At 39.6% G+C, this 15,229-nt stretch overlaps 1 protein-coding gene across 1 annotated transcript; it reads right to left on the bottom strand.

Moving 5' to 3' along the window:
* Window positions 1–11,038: 11,038 nt before the first annotated feature.
* LOC111588436 (NADPH oxidase organizer 1-like) lies at window positions 11,039–14,735 on the bottom strand. The gene is made up of 8 exons (XM_023298840.3): window positions 14,576–14,735; window positions 14,384–14,464; window positions 14,178–14,250; window positions 13,735–13,918; window positions 13,443–13,648; window positions 13,254–13,361; window positions 12,882–12,999; window positions 11,039–12,640 (listed from the first exon to the last, which is right to left on the bottom strand). The coding sequence occupies exons 1-8, from the start codon at window positions 14,648–14,650 to the stop codon at window positions 11,992–11,994; spliced, it is 1,494 nt and encodes a 497-aa protein (XP_023154608.1). The 5' UTR covers window positions 14,651–14,735; the 3' UTR covers window positions 11,039–11,991.
* Window positions 14,736–15,229: the final 494 nt, after the last annotated feature.

Genomic DNA, 15,229 nt, shown 5'->3' with positions numbered 1-15,229 from the left:
ATAATCTGCGCACACATGCATGTTCTGCAGAGCTCTTGCTGGTTTGCGGTTTAATTTTGTGCTATGAGGAAGTGGATATTTTGCACTATCAGACGTATTTTTCCTTTTGTGTGTTTATCCAACAGCTTGATAACAAATTCATTATTTTAAGAACAATGTCATACCAGGTAATCACCAAACATAAATAGTGAGTGTGCTTGTTTTCTAAAAGATTAAATATGATTACACATTACTGTGATGTAAGCGTGCAGTGTGATTTCTTTGTAATGGAGGGTTTATTGCTCCTTCTCCAACATAACTGACTAATTACTGAGCAAATTCACAGTACTTCCTTAGAGTTTCTGGCAACGGTAAATGACACACACGCACACACACAAACACACAGGCTTCCTTGTCTTTGTCATTAAATACAATAGATCCTTTGAAACCGCTAAACTAAAGTGAAAGTAGGAGTTACAATCATCCCTGATAAGAAAAATGCCCTAGTTGCTTTTGCATGCACTGAAAACATGATGTCAGGTCATGTGCCATTGAAATAAAAGAATAGAATTTTATCATGTCACTGCAAAAGTGAGACCTAAAAAATAACTAGTCACATAACTAGTAACTGATATAATCTTTGTTGCAATAGTTCCAGAAATATGATTTGCTTGTCCATCCCTTTAGATGATAAGCACAAAAGAAATGACTCGATATGTGTACTTGCTGCTTATCGCTGATGAAAGCAGGGAACAGTGTCCAACCTAAAATCGCTCACTGAATCATTTTTCAAATGCAAACTACTGCTGTTTGAAAAAGGCATCAATCATTATCTGCCTTTCAAGAGAACAAAAGTATCTGCACATAGGTTTTCATTGCTCAATTGTATATCATCGCACAAAGTTGGGAAACAGCCGAATGTTTACGGCCTGCATGTGACTCACCGAGCAGCTGACGCTATTGTGTTTCTGTCCAGGGATTTTGTGAACTCTGCATTTGAATACTGTGGTTACAAACTTACATGAAAATACCACAATTCTGAAATGTGTAAAGGTTGCAGAAACTTTGAAATACTGCATCAGTGAGTTAAGCTGAATTCTTACAATAATGTTTACCATGTCCGAAGGTTTGTGTGTGAGCAGGTTCTACACAACGCCACAGTGCAGAAGCCCTATCTCACTCTCAACTTGTCACATCAGGGAGTTTTTTAACAGCTTCTTGGCATCTAATTTGAACACACTTGTCACCTTTTAGCTGATGCAATAAACCTATGAAAATCAGGAAATGTCCCAAATGCGAACCATGAGCTTGTAGCCAAATGCCAGTGTTGTTACTGTTGCTTCTTTTTTGCTGTGTGTCATGTGCTTAATGTTGTAAAACCATGTATTTTAACCCAAACTGTGGTGTTTTTCTCTCAGTTTTGGTGCTTGAACTTAACCAAAAAATAAGTGAAAATGGAAACATATGAGGGAAAACAAATCTTACTTCACAAAATGAAACAACACAAAAAAATTATGGTCTGACACAAGACTGTCTTTTGGTGAAAGTCCTGATACTTACACTTCATGTACTCCTCCAACTGCTCCTACAACCTGAGGACCAATTCATGTTTCGTGTGCACAATCCAGTGCAGATGCACATGTGGTTCTATTCATGTCACAGTAGGTACATGTCACTCTGATGGTCGATTTCCTCTTATGTGCTCCTCACTTGTTATGTAACATGTTCATCATTAGCAGGTTATTCAGGGCAGCAAGAGACAATCAGCAGTGAGGTAATAAAGTGAGTGATGTCTGACGTTACTCTGAAGGAATTTCTCAGGTTCAGTGAGGCATCAGTTATCATCATTATTAATTCAGTCCCAATGTCCTCATCTTGGCCACTATGTACAGTATGCTGATTTCTTGCTCAATTATGACAATGAGTCATGAAGATGTCAGTTTCAATTACTACTTCTGTAATTTATCAAAATCCAACAAATAGATCAGTTATGGAAGGTGTTAAATAATTTGTAATTAAGCAAAACCCTCCAGAGTGTCAGTAATATTATTTTGTTTGGTTTCTTCCTTTGCAGTCTCCAAAAAGTTCTGTTTACATTTTACTTATTTTTGTTATCCCAGTTGTGTTGCACTGAAAAATGCAATTGATGCCTTTATCATGTTCACAGGAAACATTTTGGAGATCAGGATAGCAGATGAACCAACAGAGTCCATCCAGACACCCATTTCTGGTTTCTTTAAACATCATCCTCCAGTATTTCAAAGAAATATATGGATTTTATTCATCAGCATCTTGGTCGTTTTACAGATTGTAGTTGTATTTGAATTCAGCAAACATCATTAAAACCTCTGACAGATGAAGCATGTAACATGGATTATCTCACTGGAATGCAATGTTCTGCAGTAAAACCTTGAGTCCCAGCTACATGTGGATGTTTCTTTGACACTGGAGGAAAACTACATAGAGCTCAAGGCATGGATTGACCTCTGAACTCCATCCATCACCTATACCTGATTTTTCCATTTAGAGTGTCACTATTGACTGCGGCCTACACTGGCTGATGGCAAGAGGCGGGGAACATACTGGACAAGTTTCCATTGCACCTTCAGCCAATTTAGAAATACCTTACAACTTGAGAGGGACAGGCAGTCCATGCCTTTTCTTGAAGTTTATGAGCTTATTGTGTAACCAGTGTCATTGCTCATATTTGTTTTTTGTTTTGTCTTGTGCTCCTCACTTCTGAGGGGTCCCACAGGGGTCTACTTTGGGTCACCTCCTGTTCACTATGCACATGTTAGCCCCGGGCTGAATCAGACATAAATTTTGCATTAATTTACACTGCTTCGCAGATGACACCCAACTGTATGTTCCGTTAAGGCCTGGTACAATTACTGTCTCCCATATAATTTCCACCCTTTCTGAAATTCTAAATTGCCAAAAGATTTCAAATCGTAAATCTAATCCGAGTCCTTTACAAAGTAATTTTCAGACACAAGTCACTCTTTTGATGTCATTTTTACTCTGAGTTGTCTAATGAAGCTCAGGTGGAGCTCAGTGGAGTAACTGAGACAGCTGATTAAGATCAGGTCATTCCTCTTGCCTGCAGACCTAGAAAAGGTCAACAGCAGTTTCATCTTCTCTCCAACTTGACTATTGTAAAGTACTTTATTCTGGCGTCAGTGTGCGAAACATCCCAAGACTGCAGTAAATGCTGCTATGACTCTTTAAACACATGCCAAGAGAAACAATTCTGGCTGTCCTTTGCTGCTTACTGCAGGCGTTAGAATTGATTTTGACATTTGATTGCTTTGTTAACCCCATGACGCCTGAATTTATTTTCAATTGTATTAAAAAGTAATTATTTGTGTTTTTGCTTTCCAGCTGATGCTGAAATAAATGGAGGTTATTAATTTGTCTGTAGAACGTAAAAATTGATATATAACAGATACATAATAATTCAGGTCCCACTCCAACTGGTCCTACAAGAAACCAGTGCTTACAAAAGGCTCCAAGGGATGGATTGAATATGCACAATCCAGCATTGGGGGAATGCATACGCTATCTCGGCTGCAGTCGATAAGCGATATGATGCTAATTCGCCACAATCAGCATTAAGGGATTAAAGCCTTGAATGGTCAGACTACTGTCTGCGCATGTGATCTGTTATCTCACAGTTAGGCTAAACACTGAATGAGATCCTTTAACAGGGCCACACTAATGACTCCAAAATCTCTTTTCACTAAACATATGCAGGTAAGCTCAGTATCCTCTGTAAAATCTCTACACAACACTGTAATGCAGAGCCCCAATCTCGCTTTCAATTTTTCACATAAGACAAGATAAGACAATCCTTTATTGTTGCCCACGCCAGGGGAAATTCACATAAGGAAGTTTTTTCAACAACTTCTTGGTATCACATTTGAAAACACTTGGCATTTTTTAGCTGATGCAATAAACCTATGAAAATCCGTAAATGTCCCAAATACACACCATGAGTCTGTAACCAAATGCTGGTGTTGTGACTGTTTCTCCTTTAAGGGTAATGAGAAGTTTGCATTGTTGTATGTGCTTAATGTTGTAAAACCATGTATTTTAACCAAAACTGATTTTTTTTTCTTTTGAACTTAAACAAGTAGTTTCGGCACTCGAACTTAATCAGGCCACAATCCTACAATTCTACAATTTCATTTAGCAGATGCTTTTATCCAAAGTGACATACATCTGAAATTCACAAAATAGAACAACATAGAAAAATTAACATCTGACACAAGACTGTCTTTTGGTCAAAGTCCTGATCCTTGCACTTCATCTACTCCTCCAACCACTCCTACACCCCGAGGGCCAATTCATGCTTTGTGTGCACAATCCAGTGCAGATGCACATGTGGTTCTATTCATATTACAGCAGGTACATGTCACTGTGACAGTCGTATTTCCTCTTATGTGAAGACAGAAAACATATGGGGCTCATATGGTGTTTCTGAAAAGCTGTGATTTTGCACTTTTACCCGGATATAGCAGCTGCTTACAGGATGGGCTTTGGCACCGTGTCAGTGATTATTCCTGAGGTGCTCTAGCACAGTGGGCAGATATAGCACAGGATTCCTGGAGATTTTAGAACTTTCCAATGTGTTTGGGTTCCATCAATGGAAAGCATGAACAAATCAAAGCACTTCCATCGTGTGGCAGCAATTATTTCAATTACCACTCTATTAATGATGAATTATAAAGAATCTCCTCAAACACTCTCTTCTCATAGCAAGCATTCAAGACTACTTGTTTTCTAATGTCACACGAGCAGATGCCACGCCTGCAGTCTGGACAGTCTGTGTCGCCAAACATTTTGGTTGAATGCAGATGTCCGCAGAAGGATCCACACAAACCCACCAGATTGGATAGATGACAATTTATCTTAAGCATTTCTTTGCAAATGTAGAAACCATATATTGGCCTTAATGAGGATCTGAAGGTAGAAACTGGAAAAACGTCTGCATATTTCTCACCTGCAAGTGGCTTTGACGAAGCGGCAAAATTTGACGCCCTGAGAATGAGAATGGGTTGCTTTAGGATGCATCTTCTGGGAAGTATATCAAAATGTTGTGCACATTGGTTGTGTTTATATCAAGATACTTCACTGGATCAGTTTCCTGTTTTGTGGCACTAAAAAAGTCAGAGGTCACCAAAGTCTTTGAGAGTCATTGTCCTTTGCAAACTTTTATTGCAGTTCATCAAATAGTTGTTGGAATATTTCAGTCTGGGCAAAAGTGGTGAACAAGCTTTACTGTCCAAAAAGCCACATGTCTAGCCTTTCTCAATAAACTGAACAAAAGGTTTGAACAAGTCTCAGAAATCCTACATTTCTCTGTCATATTTACCTCTGTCTCCCTTTAAAAATGTCTGCATTATTGGATACATATGCCCTGAGTGACACAGTCAAACCTCAGAGTGCTGCTGCATTATCATCTCAGTTTAACTGCTTAACTGCCTCTTTATCATGAAAATGTTCTCTTGAGCTGTTAATTACCAATAAGAATGAACAAAAACTCCCTATTCTCAGCCATCAGCAGTAATGGTTTGTGAAAGTAGAAAACAAGGAGGAATTAAAAAATTTACTGAATGTGCTGATATGCCCACTGATTAAAGTGTAACAAGAGAATGCAGTGCTCCCCACTTGTTATGTAACATGTTCATCATTAGCAGGTTATTCAGGGCAGCAAGAGACAATCAGCAGTGAGGTGATAAAGTGGGTGATGTCTGGCCTTACTCTGAAGGAATTTCCCAGGTTCAGTGAGGCATCAATTATCATCAATTTAAGTGCAAAATAATTAAATCCTAACTTGGACACTATGTACAGTATGCTGATTTGTCTGCTCAATTATAATTAGAACAATGAGTCATGAAGATGTCAGTTTTGGTTTTCTCTTTCTGTAATTTATTAAAATTCAACAAATAGATCATTCATGGAAGGTGTTAAAATCATTTGTAATTAAGCAAAACCCTCCAGAATGTCAGTAATATTTTGTTTGGATTCTTCTTTAGCAATCTGCAAAAAGTTCTGTTTACATTTCATTAATTTTTATTCTCCCAGTTATGTTGCACTGAAAAATGCAATTGATGCCTTTATCATGTTCACAGGAAACATATTTTGGAGATCAGGATAGCAGATGAACCAACAGAGTCCATCCAGACACCCATTTCTGGTTTCTTCTAACATCATCCTCCAGTATTTCAAAGAAATATATGGATTTTATTTATCAGCATCTTGGTCATTTTACAGATTATAGTTGTATTTGAATTCAGCAAACATCACTAAAACCACTGACAGGTGAAGCATGTAACATGGATTATCTCACTGGAATGCAATGTTCTGCAGTAAAACCTTGAGTCCTGGCTACATGTGGATGTTTCTTTGACACTGGAGGAAAACTACATAGAGCTCAAGGCATGGATTGACCTCTGAACTCCATCCATCACCTATACCTGATTTTTCCATTTAGAGTGTCACTATTGACTGCGGCCTACGCTGGCTGATGGCAAGAGGCGGGGAACATACTGGACAAGTTTCCATTGCACCTTCAGCCAATTTAGAAATACCTTACAACTTGAGAGGGACAGGCAGTCCACACCTTTTCTTGAAGTTTATGAGCTTATTGTGTAACCGGTGTCATTGCTCATATTTGTTTTTTGTTTTGTCTTGTGCTCCTCATTTCTGAGGGGTCCCACAGGGGTCTACTTTGGGTCGCCTCCTGTTCACTATGCACATGTTAACCCTGGGCTGAATCAGACATAGACTTTGCATTAATTTACACTGCTACTCAGATGACACCCAACTGTATGTTCCGTTAAGGCCTAGTGCCATTATTGTTTCTTACATGACATCCACCCTTTCTCAATTATAAATTGCCAAAAGATTTCAAATCTGCAATCTAGTTTGAGTCCTTTACAAAGTAATTTTCAGATACAGACTACTCCTTTGATGTTTTTTTTTACTCTGAGTTGTCCAATGATGCTCAGGTAACCAAAGTGGAGTAACTGAGACAGCTGATTAAGATCAGATCATTCCTCTTGCCTGCAGACTTAGAAAAGGTCAACAGCAGTTTCATCTTCTCTCCAACTTGACTATTGTAAAGTACTTTGTTCTGGCGTCAGCGTGCGAAACATCCCAAGACTGCAGTAAATGCTGAAACAACACTTTAAACACATTCCATAGCAACCATATTACACCAATCATAGCTGCTCCTAAGTGGTTGCCACAGGTTTTAGATTTGCTTTGGATATTTGACTTCTTGCTTTTAAAGCATTGAATAGTCAGCCTCCTGTCTGTATCTGTGATCTGGTAGCTCCCTATGAGCCTGAGCACTGCCTGAGATCCTTCACCAGGGCCATACCAATGACTCCAAAGTCTCGACTTGTCACTGAATATGGGCAGACAAACTCAGTGTCCTCTGTCAAATCCCTTCTTCTGACTTACTCCTATTGTGTAGTTTATTCGTAACTTACCCATTTTGGACCGTGTTTCCTTGCAATATCTGTTTTCTATTATCTTCAATTTGTAGTTTTGTTTTTGAAAGGTGCTACAGAAATAAAGTTATTGTTATTACTGTTGAGGTTGCCAGAGGAGTTTATAGAAAACCAGCAGTGAACATCAGCAGGTTTAAACCCAGAACCTTCTTGCAGTGAGGCAGCAGTGTTAAAAACAGCCTTAATGTGTCACCCACCTTCATAAATCCCAATCTGATCAAGCATCTGTAGGGTGGAACAAGTCTGAACCACCCCACAACCCAAAGGACCCACAGGATCCACTGTTAACATCCAGACACCAAAGAACACCCAACAGGTGCAACCTCCATGCCCCGAAGGGTCAGAACAGTTTATGTAAGTGGGGTCTATAAATTAGACAGGTGGTTTGTATTGTTCACTTTTTATTTAAATGAATGTGTCAGTATCTCTGATGTCATACGCATTATATCTGGATTTTCAAAGACTTGTTGACAATATACTGTTGAATACAAGTTGACTTTAATGTGGTGGCTGATTGGTATACATTCACTGTACTGGACTGACAATGATGACAGCCCTTAAGAAAACAGCCATGACCTCATGAGGACTATGTCATCGCAACAACAATGACCTTTAGGCCTTTGTCTTTTCAATGCAGCTTTGGTCTCTTCGTGTTTGTAGTTTGGTTTCCTTGGCAGAACTCACTCTTCCCAAATGAGGCAATCAGAGTTTTTGTACATCTGTCACTTCCTCTCTGTAACCACCAATTATTTCCTTTTGTACTTCTCCACGTATTTGCTCTCATTAACATTTCATGATCGCATTGTCAAGTAAGTTAGTCATTTTTCTATTCTTTAATAGAGACTCTTTGTCTAAGCCTCCTCTGAGACAGTTATTCAGATGATAGCAGGTTTGACAGGAAGCTCTCGTTCTTCTGGAATTTGAATGACTGATATGAAACACAGAAGTTGCTTTTATAACACAAATCTGTCTTAACAATGCTCACACCTCATGACAAATAACTCAAGGCTTAATGTTGTCAGTTTATTAATCTGCTCTGATTGATATAACTGTCTGAGTTTCTATTATTATGTAAGTAAATGATTGTAAAATACCTATATCATATGTTTTTGGTACATACTTGATTCTCAGTAGAAAAATAAAAGGTATTAGTAAAACTAGAATTTTCTCTATCTATGGCTAATTCAGGAAAAGAGTCAAGATAATTCCTTTAAAGGATGCCTGGATAGTATTAAATCCCCCAATCCTGTGTATTATTGCAATGTATTATATTCATAGCTGAAGTACCACACAGCATAGTATTATAAAGTGTAGCGGCACAGATTTCGTCATATCTAGGATATATGGATATGCTTTTGATTAGTTCTATTAAATGTTAAAGGCCCCTCTGGTGAGAGTCAAGTTCTTTTAACATTGTTAATCAGTCAGTGTGGTGTTTTTTCTGTGCTGGAAGACATATCAGGAGCAAAATAAGAAGTTACCTCTGTGGCTGAGAATTTCCACTTTGAAACGTTAGTGTACCAATGACAGTCTGAAAATGGCAGACTCAGACTTCTAGGGTTTCATACAAAGCAAACCTAAGAAACCAACCTTTTCTCCACTCAGGGTCAGATTTTCAGTTTCTTTATTATTCCTCAGAACTGGTTTATGGCTTTCTACTGTGTACTCTAGATTAGTTTTTACAATGCTGTAAACTGGTGCACTCAAACTGGGGGACTAAACATTCAGTAAAGCATAAATAAGCCTCATACTTTGGTAAATTTCAACATGAGGTCAATATGAAAGCAACTTGTAACTTTGCACATTTAAAGACAATATATAGACCCCTGTACACACCAGCTTTTGTGGTCGTGCAAATAAGTTCACATCACCATTTTGGCATGTCGAAATAACAAAAACTGAAATGCTGCCTTGCTATACGTGCCAAATATCAAACTCTACTGATGCTAGAGGCCATAAAAGTTGGTGAAATGTTGACCAAAGACTGCATTTCTAGTAGGAAATGTGCATACATTCATAAATATGTATACTTACAGACACTTTGCTATGTTGGTTTGAAAGAATGCTCCTTTTTTAAAGGATCAGGAATTAAAATAATGACCTCTGCTAAAGTTATTCAATCAAGTGCATGTGCTGTAAACAACTGTATCTGTGACCTCAGATAAATTAATGGCTATGGGAGTCATATTTCTGTTATTATTAAACCCTTAAAATGTCTAAACAGGTAATACTGTCTTTCTTCAGGGGGGAAATGCTAAAATTCTTAGTTCCAAAAAATGGAATTCCTTAAAATTTGTGAAAATATTTCACAGAATTTAGATTTGGTCCCAAACAGTAACTAAGTCAACAGTGAACCAAATCTAAGATGGTGCAGCAACTTATTACCTGAATTGATATTGTCTGACCCAATTATATAAAGTTACATCTAAGCCATGTTTAAGGTACAAATGGACTATGTTCATGGAAAACTCTCCTAAAAATACATGTACAGAGATGAATTTGTACGAGTTTAATCAACACACTGAGAAGTCTTTTAATTTATAAGGTTTTGGATGGTTGTGCTCCATATTACATCACGTTTCCCTGTTTACTTGCTCTAGCATAAGGCCTATAATGGCACCAGGGTTTGGAATAACTTGTATATGAAAGTCAACCAGATAATGTAACCTGTCAGAAACATGACATATGAGGCATAATTATCAAATTTAACCAAAATATTTGGGTAGAGTTTAGGGTTAGGTTAAGTCTTGATAGGTAAGGTTAGAGCAACAGCTAGAGAATGCAAAATCCCAACTAAATGCTCCATGAGGCCATTACAATTTATAATTTTTTCTGACCAGGATTTGAACCAAAGATCTCCCATGCCAAAGTCAGGGATGCTATTACCAATGTCCTATTTTACAGTTTTAAAGAAAGTCATCCGGATCTGCGTTAAATTTCTCTTTTACGCTCATGCTCTACGCATCCACTAAGGTGTTGACAGACACTTGACATTAATCACATACCTAATGGATGAATGTCCTCACAAACATTCATGGTTAATGCTTGTTGTCATAACAGAAAATGATATGTTGTACTGGTTCATGTCAAGTTGCCATAACAAATGGATCTTTGTCCATTTTGGACTATCAATGATCTAAGTGTCATTTATAAAGGCTACTTGACATGAGATGACGACAGGTATCATATCATGGTTGTGACAGTGTCAGTCTCATGCACGCACCCTCTAAGAAACTGTTACTGAAAGATATGCAGAGTGCATTCCTGTCCTCGTGTTTTGCATTTATATGGTTGTGTTATTTGTCAGCCGTTTTACTCATTCATACTTGTGCTTTTACTTGATATTTGCGGTGCAGAGTCACTTAAAGCAATAAAGATTGAGAAAAACGATCACCTCCAAAAAGTGAGCATTTATGGGAATATGTTGGTGATGTTCTCTCCGTGTTTGTCTTTCTTACTGGATGTAGAAATACCTGAAAACCCACGAGCACCCAAACACACACCCATTCTGTTCACAAAGCACTGATCCGTGACAGACGTCTTGTTAAATAGCATTTTATTGATTTCACTGCCACGCTAAGATCTTGTAAAGTTACACTGTGAGCTCACACAGGTTAATATGCAGTGTATAATGTACATAAAGGAACAACATCCATGCAAAAAGACAAACAAAAAAGGAGGTTATCACTGATAAAGAACATGTTCTGGCAGGACACTCATAAAGTCATCTATTTGGGCTTGTTTACTGAGTATGTCATGTTTCAGTGCTCTGATTCTGGCAGTCGATCAAAAGGCCTTCATGTTGGCAGTCAGTGCGTTCACTGACTTGTTCTTTGCTGCTGCTACTTCACAACATTCTAACCTGCTGGAGGTCATAACTTCATTTGCATTTGGAGACAGTATTTACATATACACTAGGAAATTATACTAAACAGTACAAATACAGCAGTGAATGATGAAGCACAAAAAGATATTATATCATGTAATCAAATATGTATCATATTTTAGACAGTTCAGAATTTACCACATCCACTGATTTCTATGTTAAAAACAGCCCCCAAAACTGAAACAGGGAAATATAAAATAAAGCTAAGAGTAAATTTCTAACCTCTTCAACTCCAACAATCTATTTCAATTTCCTCCTAGGCAAGCTTAATAAAAAAAAGTATTTCTTTGTACCTCTGCATGACTGTACGTCACATACATTTCCTTGCACCTGCTCCCTTTAATGCTTCACTGAAGCTACATTTTTCTTATGAGTAAAATATTCAAACTTAAGATGCCATGTTCCATTTGATGAAATGGAAATGTCATGGAATTCAACAAAAATTTGTCTTGTCCAGGTTTCTAAAGGATGAACAATGCTGCACAAAACACATTCGACTGTGGTGTTGAAGAGGTTAAATATTTTATATGTGCATATAATGAATAAAAAAAGAGTGTGATTATGAACAGTCCAGGGTATGTAACATGTAGCACTGGATCTTTGGGTTCACAGGCGGCTGTGGATGGTCTCTGGTTGGATCTGAAGCCGGGCCTTGGTGGCCATGGCTGCCTTACGTGTCATGGTGGTGCAGCGGCTCAGGATCTCCTCAGTCTTGGGTCGAGGCGGCACCCTGGGAGTGGCCGACTCATCGGACCTGATTGAGCTGTTGAAGCTGGTGTTGGGGCTGTGGCTGACATCAGGGCTGCTGCGTGAACTGCCGCTTTCATCGGACTGCTGTGCACGACGCTCTGAGCCGCTCTGGTTCTCATCTTTAAGACTTGAGGATGAGCCTTGGCTTGAGAAGTCAGAGAAGCTGGACTCGAGGCTGACGTTGCTCATGCTGCGTTCACGGATCTCCGAGGTCGAGGCGTCCGGCCCTGTTTGTGTCTGCTGCCAGGACTCAGAGAGAACATCCAGGGACTGGGCCTTGTGGAGACTGGGGCCGCTGAGTTGAGGTCTGGATGGACCTGCAGGTTCCTGTCGTGGGCTGGCTTCTTCACCGATGCCTGCTGGATGAGCAGTCTGAGGATCCCTGCTGGTTGTCAGGTTTAGAGTGGAGCTATGCAGCTTCCTGTTCAAACTGTAAATACCTGCACGTGGGTTGTTGTAGGGCTGCAGGTACATGGAGGGGATGTAACCTGCCTTATTATTAACCCTAAAGGGAACATTAGAAGGACAAACAAGTCATTAAAAACCTTTTGAACATAATTAATCAGCAAGCAAGCTAAAATACTCAGAATAGAGATCATGAATTTGACATGCTGAGAAATATTTGAGGCAGATGTAGACTGTATTTCAGCTCTCTCTCTAGACAATGGTACTTTGTGATGATGAAGCACTGATAAAGGTTTCAAATTTCGTTATTCTCTTCTTGTAGACAGACAAGATTGTGATACCTGATGAGCCACCAGCCGTTGTCAGACTTCCTCAGCACCTCGACCACAGTGCCGATGGACACAGACACCTCGTCATCCTTCTTAGTCGAGTAGCTCTTCACGGCACAGTACAGAGCACCTACAGGAAACAGCCGAGAGAAGAAGCTTTAACAACAAAGCAGCACTTTTTTTTACAGCTAAAAACTTCTTCAGATCAAGTAAGTGGAAAATAGTGGATGGGTGTCGGCTGCTCTAACAACTAGACTTTACAGCAGTGTTATCAGTGCAAATGTGGCATACATATAATGCTTAATAGGAGCTTATCTGTGTCATAAATATGTTTACAACTGCCGCTTTTCAATTTACAGTTTAACTGACAAGTAAATATCTCACCTCCTGGCGGAAATCCAGCCTCGTCATCATCCTCTCCTTCCAGTAGCTCCAGGTAGGGAGCAGGAAACCAGGCCAGGCGCTTATCCTCATTCTCCACCAGCCACCAACCTGGAGAAGAAAAGACAGAAATGAGCACAAAGGACAAAAAATTGTGTGCTTTACATATTGAACGAAAGCTGAAGTACTGACCTGCAGGGTCTTTGATCAGGACGTCCAGCTTCTCGTCCACGGCCACCTTAAATGGACGATTCTTGGTGTCTTTGGTTTCGTAAGCGGCCACACAGCGGTAAGTCTGGGTGACAAACGGGTGAGTGACGTTGCCTGCTGGCTGGTGGACGCTACCTCCTCCCCCACCAGAGCCATCCGACAGATCATCAGGCCTCAGGATCATGACACTGTGTAAGCAGAGAAATTGATATTTAATTCATCGCCAGGAAGTCTCATCAAATTCACTAGATTCCTAAAAGAACTGAGAGCCCACCTGTTCTTAGTGAAGTCTGGCTGCAGGTCGTGGTCTTTAGGCGTGAAGAATCGGGTGACCTCTGAGCTCTGGGTCACAGTCTGTTCGCACTTCATCAGCTTGTCGCAGTAGCTCTCCAGGAACTTCATTCGCCTCACAGACTTCTTGGAGCCTTTCTGCTGCATGCTGCTCCTCCGGGCCTTTCCTAGAAAGGATTTAGACACATTAGCACAACAGAAGATGAGTGCATTTATTTTCTTTTCAAAGAGCAGCTCAGCAACGTTTCCAATGCAAAATCAAAGTCATTTAGGTAGAATTATTGAATTTAGGGAGGATACGCAGCAGAATAAAATGTATTCCTGAAGATAAAAAACAATTTAATTCCTCTAGTTTGCAACAGGGCTTTACAGTTGCTTTTATTTAATCTGACGCACATTGGGAACACAGAGCGAAAATAGTCTCACCTCTAAACTTGGGGATCATCCTGTCGTTTTTCTTAAAAGGATTCATGTGAGGGAACCTCTTCTTCAGCTGCGCCTTTTGAAAAACAAAGATATACAATATTAGTCTGAATAGGCACAGGTTAAAGGTTCATCCAACTATTGTCACACAGAAGTTCTGACATTTAACTTATCTGTTTATTTATTATTTTTTTTAAAACTTGACTTACATGGAATTTCTTGAAATCCTGGAAGGACCTGTAGATGATCACTTCAGCCCCATCAGACCACAGCACAGACACCATGAACATCTGTGGGGTGAGAAAACAGTCAGAATTAGAACTATTCTCAAACAAGCAAGTGAAACAATCACAATGCTGGAGATAAATAAAGGGGGGAAAAATAAAGTTCTCGTGCCCCACCTTGAGTTTCGGTGCGTCCCTGTGGACTCCTCCGATAATGCGGACGCTGATCACATGTCGCTGCTCTGCCGTCATGTTTGCGCTCCCGAGTGTCTCAGCCGGTAGGATGGAGAACGAGCTGCCGCACTGACCTTCGGTCGGTGTTCACCTGCCTCCGCTGCGCCGCCGCTCTTCATTTATACCGGGAGGAGGAGGCGGAGTCAGGCGGCGGGTGGATGCAAACATCCCGAGGCGTGTCCAGCGGCGGCTCGGGATGGTCGAGCATCACGTGAATATCATGCAGGAGAATGCAGCAGAACTGGATGAAAGGCGTCTGCCATGAAAAGAGTACTTATATGACTAAAAAACAAAAAAAAAAAAAAAAAAAAAAAAACGTGTTAGACTGTTTGACCAACGGTGTGTAGATTAACCTTTTAGCTCACCCTTAAGCTACTTTGAGCGGCTTTATATTTCTACTGACCCACAAGCCAGAGGTGTCAAATGTGTCACTTTTGATTCCCACTACATTTACTGACAACCTTAGTTAATAACTACTTTGCATAGTAATCTAAAATACCTACACTACTGTTCAAAAGTTTGGGGTCACTTAGAAATGTCCTTATTTTTGAAAGAAAAGGATTTTTTTTTCAATTGAGATAACATTAAATTAATCAG

The sequence above is a fragment of the Amphiprion ocellaris genome, chromosome 18 (assembly GCF_022539595.1).
Source record: "Amphiprion ocellaris isolate individual 3 ecotype Okinawa chromosome 18, ASM2253959v1, whole genome shotgun sequence".
In the NCBI taxonomy this organism is placed as follows: Eukaryota; Metazoa; Chordata; class Actinopteri; family Pomacentridae; genus Amphiprion; species Amphiprion ocellaris.
This window is presented reverse-complemented; position numbering and strand designations above follow the sequence as displayed.

Coding starts and splice junctions, on each gene's coding strand:
- LOC111588436 (XM_023298840.3), bottom strand. CDS start 14,650: ATGACGGCAGAGCAGCGACATGTGATCAGCGTCCGCATTATCGGAGGA. Junction 13,362..13,442: donor CCTGATCAAAGACCCTGCAG/GTCAGTACTTCA, acceptor TTTCTTCTCCAG/GTTGGTGGCTGGTGGAGAAT. Junction 13,000..13,253: donor GGCTGGATTTCCGCCAGGAG/GTGAGATATTTA, acceptor TGTTTCCTGTAG/GTGCTCTGTACTGTGCCGTG.